Below are 16,240 nucleotides of genomic sequence, written 5' to 3' on the forward strand. Positions count from 1 at the left end.
GCTGTTTTCATTATTCTCCTGGTTCTGCTCACTTCACTTTGCAACATTCATATAGTTCCTCCCAGATATTTTTTAAACATTCCCTTCATCATTTCTTACAGCATAATTATATATTGTCATGTTCTCATACCATAACTTATTCAGCCATTCCCCAATTGACATCTCCTCCATTTCTAATTCTCTGCCACTACAAGAAGGGCTGCTAGAAATATTTTTGTATTCATGGATCCTTTTCCTGTTATCTCCTTTTTAGAAAAGACCATGTAACAGCATTACTGGGTCAAAAGGCATGTAAAGTTACATAGCCCTTTGGGCATACATCCATATTTTTCTCCAGACTGGATGGACTAGTTCACAACTTCACCAATGAGGCATTACTGTTGTTACTTTCCCACATCCCCACCAGCATTTCTTATTTTCCGTTTCTCCCACCTTACTCTATTTCATGGAAGTGAGGTGGAACCTCACTTGTTTTTTTCATTTACATTTCCCTAATTATTACTGATTTAGATAATTTCTTTATATGAGTATTAATATCTGAGATTTCATCCTCTAAAAATTCCTATTCATGTACTTTCACCATTTATCAACTAGAGAACGTATAAATTTGGCTCAGTTCTGTATATATTTGAGAAATCAAACCTTCATCAAAGAAACTTCATCCAAGTAAAAAACGCCTACTCTATCCTCCCCCCTCCCTACCCCACTCGCCCATGGTCCCGCCCCATCTCATTGGCCCCGCCTTTGGCACAGCCACCTGGAATCAGCGGCGGACCCTACGTGTGCCTCGCCCCGCCCATCGACCCGGAATACCGGCCAGAGCCGCAGTCCAGACTACATTTCCGAGAAGGTTGGTGGTCATAACCGGAAGCGGCTTTACCTGGGAAGTTCCAGAGAGGTCCCGCCCCTCGGCCTTGTCCCAGGCCTTGGGGAAGCTCGCCGGAAACTCTTCCGGGCTGGGCCTGGTTCCGCATGCGCAGTTTCCCCCGGGACCCGGTTGGCCCCGGAGATGGGCGTTGTTAGAGGAGCTTTGGGGGCGGGGCGAGGGGGGTGGGCGGGTCACTGTTGTGGGTGTGACCGGCTGGATCCCGAGGAAACGTGGGAGGGGGGAGAAGCCGGGGCGGAGCCTGGCTGGGCGGGGCTCCCTCTTCCTGCCCTAAGTGGAGCAGAGCTCAGCCCGCGCTCTGTGCTTGCAGGTCCCAGGTAGGTTGGCCCCAGGGGCCGTGCGTTGTGCCCGCTACCCTGCCTTCCGGGCTCCCCCCCCTCTTCCCCCTCCTCCTCCCCCTAGTCCTCGACCCTTGTGCTGACCGGCCCCCGCTGCCCGCCCCCAACACCTCCAGACTGCCCGCCCCTTCTCCCTCTGCACGTTCACCATCGGGGCTCACTTTGCCCGAGGGACCCAGGAATCCTGCTTCCAGCCCACCAAAGGCTACGGGTGTTCTGGGTCCTTGAGCCCGCCCGCCTTTAGGGTTTGGGTTGTGCTCCCTTCCAGCGCCCCCAAAATGATCCAGAGTTCTGCCTGCCCTGAGGACCCCGCTTTGGATGCAGGACCCCTTCTCCGGACCCCCAGCTTCTCTCTGGCCCCCTTATCTGTACCCCAGCTGCTGGGCTGCTTCATTGTCGCATCGCAGGCACTGGCTCCCTGTGCCCGGTCACCCCTGGGGAATTCCAAGCCTAAGTTGTACCAGAGGGTCGCAGGAATCTCCCCTAATCTGTTATGCAGAAACTGGGTTAGTGGATTGTTTCACCAGATAAGCCTGGAGACCCAACAACAGAGACCTTGTTCAAGTCACTTTCACCCCATTCCCGTCCCACTCCTCAGTGGCCCCTTTAAAACACTGCTTTCCTCCCTGAGTGATGTGAATTCTCCTTGAGGGGGAGAGCCACTGTCCTATCAAATTGAATAAACCTGGCTTTGGTTTGGTTTACAAGCTTATGGTGCAGTTACCCGGTTATTGTGCTCACCTTCCAACCGTCCTGAGTCACAATTCTTCACTTTATTGCATTTATTAATACTATGAGCTCTCACTGTTAGGCCATCCTTTTACTGATTGTAATTGATTCTCTAACTCAGTCCTAACAGAAGCTTTTCCAAACCTTTTCCCTTCTCAGTCCTCCCTCATCCATAGGGGTGGGGCCATGGACTGTGACTCCCACGTCCTCATTCCTCTCTTCGCTCTGCTGCTTTGGGGCTGTCTACCTGACTTCTCCCTGCTTCCTGAGAATGCCAAGTGTACAGCATCTTCTCTGCCCCCTCCCTGCCTTTTTAGCTATTTTTTGATTGCTGGCTTTTTCCACCAGGTAGTAAGTTCCTTGAGGGCAAGGACTGGCCTTCCATTTTTGTCTTTGAAGCCCCAGCCCTTAGCACAATATCTGGCTCAAGTTTCGTACCTGATAAATGCTTATTGACCATTGACTGTTATAGAGCACCCAAACACTTAGGGGTGGCTAGGTGGCACCATAGTGCACTTAGAGATATTTGTATGCATATGTATATATGTATATATGTGTATTGTAGACCCCTCCATAAATCATTTTTAACTTCAACACCTGAGAAAGGCCTAAAACCTGGATTGGCTAATCAGAAGAGACGTTTTGGCCCACTCTGGGCTTTATGCCTCATAATGCTTTGCATGCTGTGCTCTCTGAGTGATCTAAGAATGCCGCTTCCTGTGTCAGCCACTACAGGACCAGCTGGAGGTGACCAGCACTCTTCCTGTCTGTGATCCCTAAGGACAGGATGCCTGGGACAAGACACTGTCTGGAAGAATGGGACTTTTCTTGTCTTGGTATCCTATGCACATACTTACAGAAGAAACACATATCCTGGAACTATAATTGCAATGGACACTTTGTTTCTTCTCTTATATTTACAACCTGTTCAAATATGAAATTTCCTTTCTCATGCTACATGTTAAAAACATACTGGCTATATGTATATGTGTGTGCGTGTGTGTGTGTGTGTGTGTGTGTGTGTGTGTGTGTGTGTGTGTGTGTGTGCGCGTGTGTGTTGGGGAGAGGGGATGCAGGGAGGGCAGAGGATCAAATGTAGGGAGAGCTCTGATTCAGGAGCCATTGAGACTCTGCCTGGTCTCATCCCATCTGGGATCCCAAGCCCCTTCTGCCTCCTGGGTCTCTGAAAGAGAATGGGGGAGGGGAGGGGGACAGAAGACAAGGAATAGGAGAGGGTGGGATCATCTCATTTCCAAGTCTCACACTTACTGTAGGCTGCACTCTCACCCTGAGAGCAGTGCTTCACCCCTGTAAATCCCTGTAGGCCAGCCTCCTGTCCTGGGATCCTTCTCCCTCCCCAGCTCAGTGTGCAAGAGGATCAAGGCCTGACTTAGCAGGGAGCCTGGAGCCAGATGGAATGGCCTGTGGGAGCTGCCGACCCCCAGCCCAGGTGAGTGCACTCTGCCCACAGACTTAACCCATATAAGCCAAGGAGGCCATTTCCAGAAATAAAGCCGATTGTCTAGGAGGCCCACCCCTAACTATGGATTGTTTCTTTGTAAAAATATGCAGGAAATTGAGAACAGTAGTACTACTACTAAAGTGCAGTTTCCTCCAGACTAAGCCCTGAGTTGAGTTTCACCTTTCTCAAAAATCCATGTCAGCACAGGCCATTCCTGGTCGCTCCAGCTTCCTGGGGAACCTGTACAGCTAGTTCCCAAATATTGGGTATTAGTTGTAGGGTTTAAATTGTATGCCTTGAGTACCCAGCCAATGGGGGAAAGACATAAGAGAGTGGGAGGGGGCATGTGTTAGGGCTATAAAACTTTGCTTCTCACAGCCAGCTGCCCACTCCCTGGCTGTCCCTGCTTGAGCAGCCACAAAGGCTGTGCCCTTTCTCCTGAGAAAGAATAAAGACCTTTTCTGATCTCTGATTCAGACTCCAAACCCTTGATTTCGGTGGTCACTGTCCCAAACACTGTCAACTATTTCCCAAAGGTTTGGTCCAAAGAAACAAACAGAATCAGTTTCCCCCTTAACTGAACGTTTGTCCCAAGAACAAACAGAATCAGGCTGCTTTTTTATTCTCATTAAGCCAGACAATTCTGTGTGATGGAGTCAGAAAATCATTCAGAACTCTGAGTAAACAAGCTGAAGGAGACCCTTGATACAGTCATACTTCCCTTGTTAGAGAGGATGTAGGGAAAGGGCTCAGTTTGGGGAACCATTCAAAGGCCTGGGAGTTTACTTTTCACCTCAGTGTTGTTTTGGTTTACATTTCTCTTATTAGTGGTTTTGAGCATTTTTATTTATAATTTTTGAAAGATTTTTAAATAAATACAAAATAAGGAAAGAAAAAAAGCATTGATATGTGCACAGCAGAAGATGAGAGAGGATTCAAAATATACAGCAATAAATTTCCATTTCAGTAAAACCTACATGGTAAATACTACTCATTGTGTTCAGAGCTGTCTATCTTTTTTTTTTTTTTGCTGCCTTGTAAGTTTTCTTTTGTTCTCTGCCCTGGACTTTTGACTTTCATCTTTTTGTCCTCCTTCTTCCCCAGCTTTCCCAGCCACCCAGTTATCCCAGCCCCCAGCCTTTGCCTAAGGCTAAAATTAAGTATGTATATATATGTTTGGATATATAAATTTCCTCCCAACTACTGCATTGGCTACATCCCATAAATGTTGTTAGATTGTCTCCTTGTTCTCATTCTCTTTAATTAAACTATTAATTATTTCTATAATTTGTTCTGGGATGCATTTATTCTTTAGGATTAGATGAATAAGTTTCCAATTAATTTTATCTCTCTCTTTTCACTGCCTTTTATATATATATACTTTATATTATGTTATGATCTGAATAGGATGCTTTTTATATTTCTCCTTCTCTACATTTGATTGTGGTGTTTTTATGCTCTAAACCATGGGCAATTTTTGTGCAAATGCCATGTATTACTGAGAAGAACATATGAGTACTCTCATTCACTTTTCTCCAAAGTATAGCAATCTAACTTTTCTTAATTTTATTTACCTCCTTAAGTTCTTTCTTGTTTATTTAATTTTTTTTAGATTTATCTGGTTCTGAGAGGGGAAGGTTGAGGTTCCCCACTAGTATAGTTTTATTGATTATTTCCTCCTGCAATTCATTCAAGTTCTCTTTTCAAAACTTAGATGGTATACCATTTGGTGAATATATGTTTAGTATTGATATCATTTCATTGTGGCACCTTTTAGCCACAAATGGAAGAGATTCAACTTCCTGGTTTATCTAGCTAAAACTTTTTGTTTTAGCTTCTCAGGAAATAAACTAAATCTTCTCTTTTTCTTTCCTGTCTTATCAATAATCACACATAAATCCTCCCAACCATCACAGAATACACTGTACTTGACAGCTTCTCAAAAACTCTTCACAAATTTTTTTTATTATTACATTGCTTCTATCAGTTGTGAGAAGGCAGAAATTTCAGATCTTCTGTCTGTCTCTTCCACAGAACCTCCTACCTCACAGATAAAACACATACTTTGTCCCAGGTTCCACGGGGAGACTTTCCATAGTAAGACTGTCCTCACCTTCATTCCAACTGAAACTCCTCAAGGGTACCACCTTTGGGTAACCCCACCTGACTGTGCCTCAGTTTCCTCCTTTCACATGATAAGGGTTAGACTACAGGAATCCTGGAGCCCCTTTCAGCTGTAAATCTTGTGACTTTTGATGGTTTAGGAGCTGTTGACATTCAAGGATGTGGCTGTGGACTTCACCCAGGAGGAGTGGGGCCTTTTGGACCATCCTCAGAAGAAGTTGTACAAGGAGGTCATGCTGGAGAATGCCCAGAACCTGCTCTCCCTGGGTAAGACCATTTCCCCTGGCCACTCTGAGTCTGCAATCCAAGGGAATGTCTTCATTCCTGAGTGGGCTGGGTTTGGAGCGTTTAATAATTACTGAAAGGGAAAAGTGCTGGTCTCCTGTGTCCAAGAGACAGGGTCCCTGCTGCCTGGTTTTCCTATAAAAGGTCAGTACACTGTGTGAAGAGAACCTGGAGGTTTCCTGGTTGCTCCTAAAGCTGTCTCTTGCCAGTTCTAGGTAGCTTGAGGTGAAAGATCAGATCAGTGTTGAAGCATCTCAGATGTGGAAGTAATCCCACATTATGTAGTCCAGCCTCTCCCTGGACATGAATTTTGTCTGCCAAGTCTCTGGAAACTGCCCAGCTGGGTTTTCCTTGTGACCCCTTCCTCTTTGGGATGGCCCTACTGTATGGAACTTCCTTCTTAAGAAGCCTGAATTTATAACTCACAGCTCCTACATGTGCCTGCTATGGCAGATTTGTCCTGAATCTTCCTTTACAGTGCCCCCATTCCAACAGAGATGGTAGGAAAGACAGAAAGGGAATAAGCCTTTCTATTCACCTACTGTTCACCAGCTGTTGTGCTAAGTGCTTTCTTTACAATATTATGTCTTTAGGTGATATTATTATCCCCATTTCACATTTGAGTAAACTGAAACAAACAGAGGTTAAGTGACTTTTCCAAAGGCACACAGCTAGTAACTGCCTGAGGCTGGATTTAAACCCTGGCTTCTCTGACTCCAGACCCAGGGTTCTCTCTGCCAGACTTCCAGGTGCCTCTCCTTTCCAGATAATTATAACTGGGGAGAGCTAGGTGGCACAGTCAATAGAGGACCGGCCCTGTATTCGGGAGGACCTGAGTTCAAATCTGTCCTCAGACAGATAACACTTACTAGCTGTGTGACCTTGGGCAAGTCACTTGACCCCAATGCCCAGCAAAAAACAAAAAAACAAAAACAAAAAACAGATAATTATAACTATGAAGGGAGTCCATCCTTCTAAGAAGAAGGTGCACCAGGACCAAATTTTCTAATTCCTACTTGTCTCCATGATCTTCTCCCCCACCTCTCCCCAAAGTTCCCAAAATTAAATGCTGTGGACACCGTGGTTAAGGAGTCCTGGGAACCATCCTTTGCTCCTTGTTTGTAAGCCCCTGTGAATGGGGGGAATAACAGACTGGCCAAGAATCAGAATTTGGACTAAATAAAGTTCATTGAGTTCCCCAGGAGGAGAATCTCACCAGAAGAGGCAAACACTGCCTGAATGAACAGTAACAAGGTGTTTATAGGTTTGAGGGAGTGAGGAACAGGGTAGGGGACAGGGCCAAAGCTGGTTCCTCAAGGCTGATTGGGTAGATCCTATTTTGGGTTACTTGCATTACAGACATTGATGGGAGAATAAGTCAGATATGTGTGAATGTGATGGAGTGATTCTCAAAATGCAGTAACTTTGTATGCACACTCTTTTCCCTAAAGGAAGCTGAATTACTAGTTTTTCTCTCCCCTCATCCCTGATTCCCCATGCCCAGGGCTGCCAGTTCTCAGAGAAGATTTGATCTCTTATTTTGAGGAAAAGGAAGCACCATGGCTCCTGGAGTATGAAGGCCGAAGGAGCTGTTATCCAGGTGAGTGAGGTGAAAGCAGGTGGATGAGAGCTGTGAATACAAGAGGCTTCTAGGTGTGGTGGTGAAGCAAGTGCTAAATTTGGGGCAGAAAACCTGACCTGGAATTCTTTTTTAGACACTTTTTAGCAGTGGGATCCTGGACAAGTCAAGGAACCTCTGAGCCTCAGTTTCCCCATGTGTAAAATTGGGGAGTTGGACACTTTATGCTATCTACCAGTGATAAATCTGTAATCCTATAAAAACTCATTGTTCAGAATTTGCAGGCAGGGATTCTTCTGAAAATGCAAAAAGGGGTTAGGCTTTCCAATTTGAATTCTTTCTTAGACTTTCTTCAAGTCAATGAACATTTCTTAAGTGCCAGCTATGTGCCATACCCTCTGCTAAGAATCCAAGATATAAAGAGACACAAAGAACATCCCCTGCTGTCCTGGAGCTCAGAAACTGGGGCGGGAGGAGGTTGGGACAGATGACATACCAACAACTATGTAGAATTATTCTATGGAGAGGAGCTCATTGACCTAGGGACACTGGAAAGGCTTATTGTGGAATGTGGGCTCTAGCTGAGGCTTCAGGTAAGCCAGGGTGAGCATTCTAGGCACAGGATGGTGAGGACAGTCTGTAGAGTCAGGTGATGGTGTGTCCTGTTCACAGAAGAGAAGGGAGGCCCATGGCACTGGAGTACAGAGTGTTTGGTGGAGATTTAAGGTGAAAGAAGACTGGAAGAGTGGGAGAGGTGTAGGTAAAGAAGGGGTAGTTGATTAACAGCCCTAGAGAGGATTTTATATTTGATTGTTTTCCTAGGAAGATATAGCAGGGTGGTGGAAACGTGGTGACATGGTCAGTCAAGATTTTAGGAAGATGAAATTTTAGAAGTGGGTGGAAGAATGACTGGGGTGGGGAGAGACTTGAGGCAGCTGGGCCAAGCAGCAGATTCTTGCAATACCTCAGGTATAAGGTGATTGGAGCCTGAATCAAGATAGCGACAGTGTTGGGAGAGAAGGGGGTAAATGGGAGAGATGTTACCTAGATGGAATCAGAGGACTTTGCAGCAGATTGAATATGGGGGTCAGGAGTGTGAGTGTTTGAGTCTCAGTGGGGAGTACATGACAGCTCATTTCTGAGTCAGCCCTATTGAGATGATTTCTTCGACACCCTTAAGCAGGTAGAAAGAGGGGAGGGCTGAGGGAAAAAGAATGAGTTTAGTTTGGCTACAGTAGCAGAACCAGGAGAGGAGTGTCACTAAAACTCAGAGAGAAGGAGGGGAAAGGGTGATTGAGTGTGTCAAAGGCTACAGAGAAGTCAAAAAAAGGATCAGGATGAAGAAAAGACCGGTCAATTTAGCAACATTTGAGAGTTTTGGTAATTTTGGAGAGGAGTTTCCATTGAAAAATGCAACTGGGAGCCAGACTGCAGAGTATTTCAGAGAAAGCAAAAGGAAGGAGTTGGAGACACCAGTTGTAAATGGGCATGTCCAGCTGTTTAGTCATGACATGGAAGAAAAATTAGAAAATATCTCTTAGACTGAATAGATCAAGTATATTTTGAGGATTGGAAAGAAATGGTTTTATTTGTGACAATAGGGAAGGAGACATTGGTGTTGAAGAAACTGAAAAGTAGTGAAAACAGGCGGTGCTGGAGAGGCATTATACCTGAAGATGGTGTGATGGAACGGGATGATTTAGCCATGGAAAGGAGTTCCCTTTAGGAAGCAGAAGGAGGAAGCTTTTGTCTGATACTGGTGTCATAAAGGAAGACAAAGCACTTGATTTATGGGAGATGAAGATAAGATAGCTCTTGTTAAGTATCCAATTTTTTCAATGAAATATGAGGCAAAAATCCCTATTGAGGATGTGAGTGGTGGGTGTAGAGAATGGGAGCAAGAATTAAGGGAGGCTTGGGGAAGAATAAAAAGAAGTGGAAAAGCTGCTGTGCTGAATGAAACAGGGAGTCAGTCATGTGATTGTTCAGTCATTTCAGTTGTTTCTGACTCTTCATGGCCCAGTTGGGGGTTTTCTTGGTAAAGATACTGGAGTGGTGTGCCATTTCCTTTTCAGGCTCATTTTGTACATGAGTTAACTGAGGCCAGCAGGCCTGAGTGACTTGCCCAAGGTCACACAGCTAGTAAGTGTCTGTGGCTGGATTTGAACCCAAGTCTTTCTAACCAGTTCTCTATCCATTGCACCATGTAGATGCCCCAAAGGAGTCATTCAGGGAGATGTCAAAGTATAGCCTTGCCACAGTGAGAGCCACACTGAGATTACGTAGCCTGAATGTGAAGTGGACCCAGGAATCCTGGTTCTAAGTATCCAAGTAGTCACAAAGTAGAATCAAGGCAAGGCTATGCTTTACATAAACCATCAACCTGTGTCCAGCCCCTGGTCTCTGAGGCTCAATCTTTGGCCAATTGTTGGAGAATCATTGAGTTGACAGTCACTCTCAGTTTAGGGTAGTGGCAAGTGGAAACTCCCGGGTGTCCCGGAGTAGAAGATAGTCAGGAGCCTAGAAAGAAGTCTCTGTGATCTTCACTGTGGATCTGGTCAGGTTGCAACATGGTTAGCACTAGACAAAAAGGCCACTCAGTATAGCAGATAAAGTGCAGAAAAGAGTCAGAAACAGGCCTGAAACCAGAACCTGCATTTGCCAGCTAAGACAGAGACCAGAATACAAGGCTTGTGGTAGAGCCTGGGGCCTGGTGTCAGCCCTGGGCCAAGTCATCAGTTAGTAAGCTTGGATGAAGCACCTCCAGTTTTCTACACATCGCCCTAAGCTGTAGGAGAGGGAAAAGCCAGTCCCTGTTTTCAGGGAGCTGCCAACATGGCCTACAAACATGGAGGTGTTTGAGAAGAAGCAACAGATCAGGAGCCTCGCTGTAAGCTCATTCAGGGAAAAGAGAGTGTTTGGGAATGAAGAGACATGTATTTCAATGGGATATGAGGCACTCAAGGAGTGTGGCTAGTAACAGTTTAGGGAGGAGGGTCAGTTTTGGGAGCAAAGAGTCAAAGTCAAAACAAGAGTGAGAAAAATTTCAGGCACACCTCAGAGAGAGTGTGGTTTCTGTTCTAGAGCAGCACAGTAAAGTGAATACTGCAATCAGTTAAGTCACATGGATTTTTTAGTTTCTCAGTGTATATAACAGTTAAGTTATGTTTCCTATGTGCTGTTATCTATTATGTGTACAGTACTGTTAACTAAAATGTATATACTGGAGGCAGGTAGGTGGTGCAGTAGATACAGCAGTGGCCCTGAAGTCAGGAGGACCTCAGTTGAAATGTGGCCTCAGACCAAACACTTGACACGTACTAGCTGTGTGTACATGGGTGAGTCACTTAACCCCAATTACCGAAGAATAATAATAAAAAAATATATGTACTGAAACTTAAACGTTTTTCATTGCAAATAAAACCTATCTATCATGTGAACCTTCGGTGAATCATAATCTTGTTGCTGATGGGGGCTCTAGGCAAGTGTTGATGGATGCTCACTGATCAGGGTGGGGCTTGCTCACAGTTGGCAGTGGCTGCGGCAGTTTCTTAAAACCAGGCTACAGTGAAGTTTGCCACATTGATTGACTCTTCTTTTCACTTGAACTTATAGCCCCATTGTAGGGGTATTAATTGGTCTAGTTTGTATGTTGTTGTGTCTCAGGGAATAGGAAGACCTAAAGAGAGAAGAAGTGAACATACAACAGTAAGATAACTTTTCTTAAAAAAAAAAAAGGCAAGTGCATAGAGAATGGCCATCTGGTGCCATGGGCAGAGCATGCCTACTTGTAGGGTTGGAGTTCTAGCCTCAGCTGCATAGATGTTAGGCAGGCCACCCACCCAGCTTATGGCCTGAGCTGTAAATGTAATCTTAAGGCTGGTCCTTCCAGTGTCATAGGGTTTTGTGAGGATCCAGTGTGATTGTGTGTGAAGCTCTTTGTGAATGAAGCATCCCTCAGATGTGAACTAATGCAATTTTCAAATGATTGATTCTGTCCATTGAACTTTGCAGACTTTTCTCTTAGACTAGGGAGGTAGGATGTAGATCCTGCTTTCTCAGTCATTTACTTTCTGGCAGTGGAGGGAAGGGAATATAATTATGTATGTGTGTACATGTGTCTTTATGTATGTATTACTGTTTCTTACAGAAGGAGAGATTAGACCTGAAATGAAAGAGACTACTGCAAAGCTAAGCATTTCTTTGAAAGAAACTCACGAGGAAAGTTTCGTGAGGGATGGTCGTTATGACTTCACTGGGAAACAAATCTCTGCTGCATTTCGCAGAATCCACAGAGGAGAAAAACCTTATGATTGTCTGCGTGGTGGGAAAGCATTGAGTCAACAGTCATCCCTTATTTACCCTCAAAAAATTAATCCTAGTGTGAAACTACATGAGTGTCTTGAATGTGGTAAAACTTTTTCTGAACACTCAGCCTTCATTATACATGGAAGACATCACATTGGCAGGAAACCTTATGCATGTAATCAGTGTGGAAAGGCTTTCACACGGAGGTCCAGCCTTATTAACCATCAAAGAGTTCATGCTGGAAAGAAAACTTATGAATGTAATCAGTGTGGAAAGGCTTTCAGGTATAAAAGCTACCTTAGTCTACATCAAAGCCTCCACACTGGGGAGAAACCTTATGAATGTAATCAGTGTGGTAAGGCTTTCAGGTGTAAAAGCTATCTTAGTCTACATCAAAGACTCCACGCTGGAGAGAAACCTTGTGAATGTAATCAGTGTGGAAAGACTTTCAGGTATAAAAGTGAACTTAGTCTACATCAGAGAAACCACACTGGAGAGAAACCTTATGAATGTCATCAGTGTGGAAAGGGTTTCACAGGGAGCTCCAGCCTTACTAAACATCTAAGAGTTCACACTGGAGAGAAACCTTATGAATGTCATCAGTGTGGAAAGACTTTCACATGGAGGTCCAGTCTTATTAACCATCAAAGAGTTCATGCTGGAAAGAAAACTTATGAATGTAATCAGTGTGGAAAGGCTTTCACGAATAAAAGCTACCTTAGTCTACATCAAAGCATCCACACTGGGGAGAAACCTTATGAATGTCATCAGTGTGGAAAGGCTTTCACAGAGAGCTCCAGCCTTACTAAACATCTAAGAGTTCACACTGGAGAGAAACCTTATGCATGTAATCGGTGTGGAAAGGCTTTCACACGGAGGTCCAGCCTTATTAACCATCAAAGAGTTCATGCTGGAAAGAAAACTTATGAATGTAATCAGTGTGGAAAGGCTTTCAGGTATAAAAGCTACCTTAGTCTACATCAAAGCCTCCACACTGGGGAGAAACCTTATGAATGTAATCAGTGTGGTAAGGCTTTCAGGTGTAAAAGCTACCTTAGTCTACATCAAAGACTCCACGCTGGAGAGAAACCTTGTGAATGTAATCAGTGTGGAAAGACTTTCAGGTATAAAAGTGAACTTAGTCTACATCAGAGAAACCACACTGGAGAGAAACCTTATGAATGTCATCAGTGTGGAAAGGGTTTCACAGGGAGCTCCAGCCTTACTAAACATCTAAGAGTTCACACTGGAGAGAAACCTTATGAATGTAATCAGTGTGGAAAGACTTTCAGGTATAAAAGTGAACTTAGTCTACATCAGAGAAACCACACTGGAGAGAAACCTTATGAATGTCATCAGTGTGGAAAGACTTTCACATGGAGGTCCAGTCTTATTAACCATCAAAGAGTTCATGCTGGAAAGAAAACTTATGAATGTAATCAGTGTGGAAAGGCTTTCACGAATAAAAGCTACCTTAGTCTACATCAAAGCATCCACACTGGGGAGAAACCTTATGAATGTCATCAGTGTGGAAAGTCTTTCATACACAAATCCAAACTTACTCAACATCAAAGCATCCACACTGGAGAGAAACCTTATGAATGTAATCAATGTGGAAAGGCTTTCATACGGAACTCCCAGCTTATTAAACATCAGAGAATCCACACTGGAGAGAAACCTTATGAATGTAATCAGTGCACAAAGGCTTTCATAGAGAGCTCCAGCCTTATTAAACATCAAAGAGTTCACACTGGAGAGAAACATTATGAATGTAATCAGTGTGGAAAGGCTTTCAGATTTAAAAGTAAACTTAGTCTACATCAGAGAAAGCACACTGGAGAGAAACCTTATGAATGTAATCAGTGTGGAAAGGCTTTCAGGCGTAAAAGTAACCTTAGTGTTCATCAGAGTATCCACACTGGAGAGAAACCTTATGAGTGTAATCAGTGTGGTACTGCTTTCAGGTGTAAAAGCTATCTTACTCTACATCAAAGACTCCACACTGGAGAAAACCCTTATGAATGTAATCAGTGTGGAAAGGCTTTCAGGTGTAAAAGCCATCTTACTCGACATCAGAGAATCCACACTGGAGAGAAACCTTATAAATGTAATCAGTGTGAAAAGACTTTCACAGTGAGGTCCAGCCTTGTTAAACATCAAAGAATCCACACTGGAGAGAAACCTTATGAATGTAATCAGTGTGGTAAGGCTTTCACGTGTAAAAGCTACCGTAGTGTACATCAAAGACTCCACACTGGAGAGAGACCTTATGAATGTAATCAGTGTGGTAAGTCTTTCAGGTATAAAAGTGATCTTAGTCTACATCAGAAAAAGCACACTGGAGAGAAACGTTATGAATGTAATTAGTGTGGAAAGTCAGATATAAAAATGATCTTAGTCTACATCAGAGAGTCCTCACTGGAGAGAAACCATATGAATGTGATCAATGTGGGAAAGCTTTCTGACTAAACTGGGAACTAGCTGTACATGAGAAAATCCACACTGGAGAGAAACCTTATGAATTTAATCGGTGTGGAAAGGCTTTCACACAGAGCTCCAACCTTATTAAAAATCAGAGAATCCACACTGGAGAGAAAGCTTATGAATGTAATTAGTGTGGAAAGGCTTTAAGGTGTAAAAGTGATCTTAGTCTACATCAGAGAATCCACACTATACAAACCTTATGAATATAATCAGTGTGGAAAGGCTTTCAAGTGCAGGACCAATCATTCTGTATATCAGAGCTGCATGTTTATATCCTTTATATCAGAATTATGTCAGTTTATATCAGAATTATGCTATTGTGCTGTCTGAATGCAATCAGTCTATAGGATCAAACAGATAAATGGATAAAGTGTTTTTTATATTGTGAACCCTGAGCCCCTATGAACCCCAAATTGAAACATATTGTTCTAAAAAAGAGACAAAGAAAATTGGGGTATGTATGTCCTCTGGTTAATTTCCCCTCAAGCTAGCTTGACATGTTCAGTGAACAACTATGAATAATTTAGTTATTCTCAGCAATACAGTGATCCAAAAAAACTAGAAAGGACTAATGATGAAGCATCTTATCTACCTGCAGAGAAAGAACTGATGTTATTTTCGTGGAGACTGAAGCATGATATTTTTCACTTTCATTATTTTTCTTTTTTGTTTTCAAATCTTCCTTCACAAAATGATTAATATGGAAATACTCTACATGATAGTACATGTATAACGTATCTGATTGCTTACTGTCTTAGGTAGGGGGAAGGAAAGAGGGATAGAATTTGGAACTCAAAACTTTAAAAAACATTAAAAAAATTTAACATGTCACTGGGAGAAAATATATTGTGAAATATGTAAAAAAAGACAAAGTGGAGGTTCTACACCGTTCAGCATGGCACCATCTATTGGTGCAAATGTAGAAATTTTGAATCTTCTGAATGAGTTCACTTACTTTGACAGTACACTTTCTAGCATGTACACAGAGGTGATGAGGTTGTGAAAAGAAATGGCCTTTAAATGAGTTACTGTTTAATTACTTTGGTTTACTTTTAGTTTGATTGTAGCATTAGGTTCCCGTCTTTGGGAAAAGCTGGACCTCACAGTGAAACCAGGCTAACATAGATATTCTCCTGAATCTAGGTTATCTGTAGATTTAGTGAATACACAGATTTGTAAGGCTTTATCATTTAGTCATAGATAATTTAGAGTAAGACACATATTGTTGTAGGACTAAAATAATCATGGGATTGTAAGACTTGTCAAAAGCTAAATTCCCCTTTCTAGCTGCAGCAGGAAAGAGGTTAACAATACCCTAAGTTCCTCTTTCCAGTCTTGGTGGATTAGCTCCTTTTAATTTTTTTCTTCAGGTGGAGGTTAAGTCTACATTGAGCAGTGTGATTTTCTAAGGTTGGGTTTCCCTTTCTGGCAGCTGGTGGTTGGGGTATGACTGCTGTCTACAAACCACAACTTGTTCTTTTCCAGTCTTTCTTCAAACTATTTGCTCCTTTAAAGTAATACTTTTGGTTGCCAAACTCATCAGCTGCAGAGCAAGGACTTCTGAGGTTTTCTCATTTTGATGGACAGGTTGATAGACCTGAGATGAGTCTGGATCAAGAAAATCCAGGAGGGACAAACAGTCAGATGACCTGCCTTGTCCAGTTGAATTTTATTCAAAACATGTTTCTAAGGTTGTTGTAATTTTTTTCTTTTTCTTCTGTAATAAAAGTAAGCTCTGTAAATCACACCTTTGTCAAAAATTGCTGAGAAATTAGTTGACCTTACTTAAAGGTAACATGTAAACTGTTAGAATTAAATCATTATTTACTGGCAAATTTTGTACTTCAGATTATTTCCCATGGGAGATAACTAATTTTAAGAGTTGACCACCTGCTTCACCAGAGATAGCTCATTGCTTGGGAGGCTGCCAAGACAAGTGTGGGAGACAAGAGGTGTTAAAGTGCATACCACACTGAAGGCCTACAGAGCTCTTGTGCTGACCCCATTGTTGTATGCCTGTGAAACCTGGACAGTATACCAGTGCC

The 16,240-nt window shown here is 43.1% G+C and overlaps 1 protein-coding gene across 1 annotated transcript; it reads left to right on the forward strand.

The window, feature by feature from the left end:
• The first annotated feature begins 1,095 nt into the window (after positions 1–1,095).
• On the forward strand, positions 1,096–16,030 carry LOC110197755 (uncharacterized). Its single transcript, XM_020971804.2, has 5 exons — positions 1,096–1,203; positions 3,278–3,403; positions 5,680–5,806; positions 7,329–7,424; positions 11,554–16,030. Exons 2-5 carry the CDS (start codon positions 3,371–3,373, stop codon positions 14,076–14,078), a joined length of 2,781 nt encoding a protein of 926 aa, XP_020827463.1. The 5' UTR covers positions 1,096–1,203; positions 3,278–3,370; the 3' UTR covers positions 14,079–16,030.
• The last annotated feature ends 210 nt before the right edge of the window (positions 16,031–16,240 follow it).

The sequence above is a fragment of the Phascolarctos cinereus genome, unplaced genomic scaffold, assembly GCF_003287225.1.
Source record: "Phascolarctos cinereus isolate Bilbo 61053 unplaced genomic scaffold, phaCin_HiC Scaffold_726;HRSCAF=1367, whole genome shotgun sequence".
Taxonomy (NCBI): Eukaryota; Metazoa; Chordata; class Mammalia; order Diprotodontia; family Phascolarctidae; genus Phascolarctos; species Phascolarctos cinereus.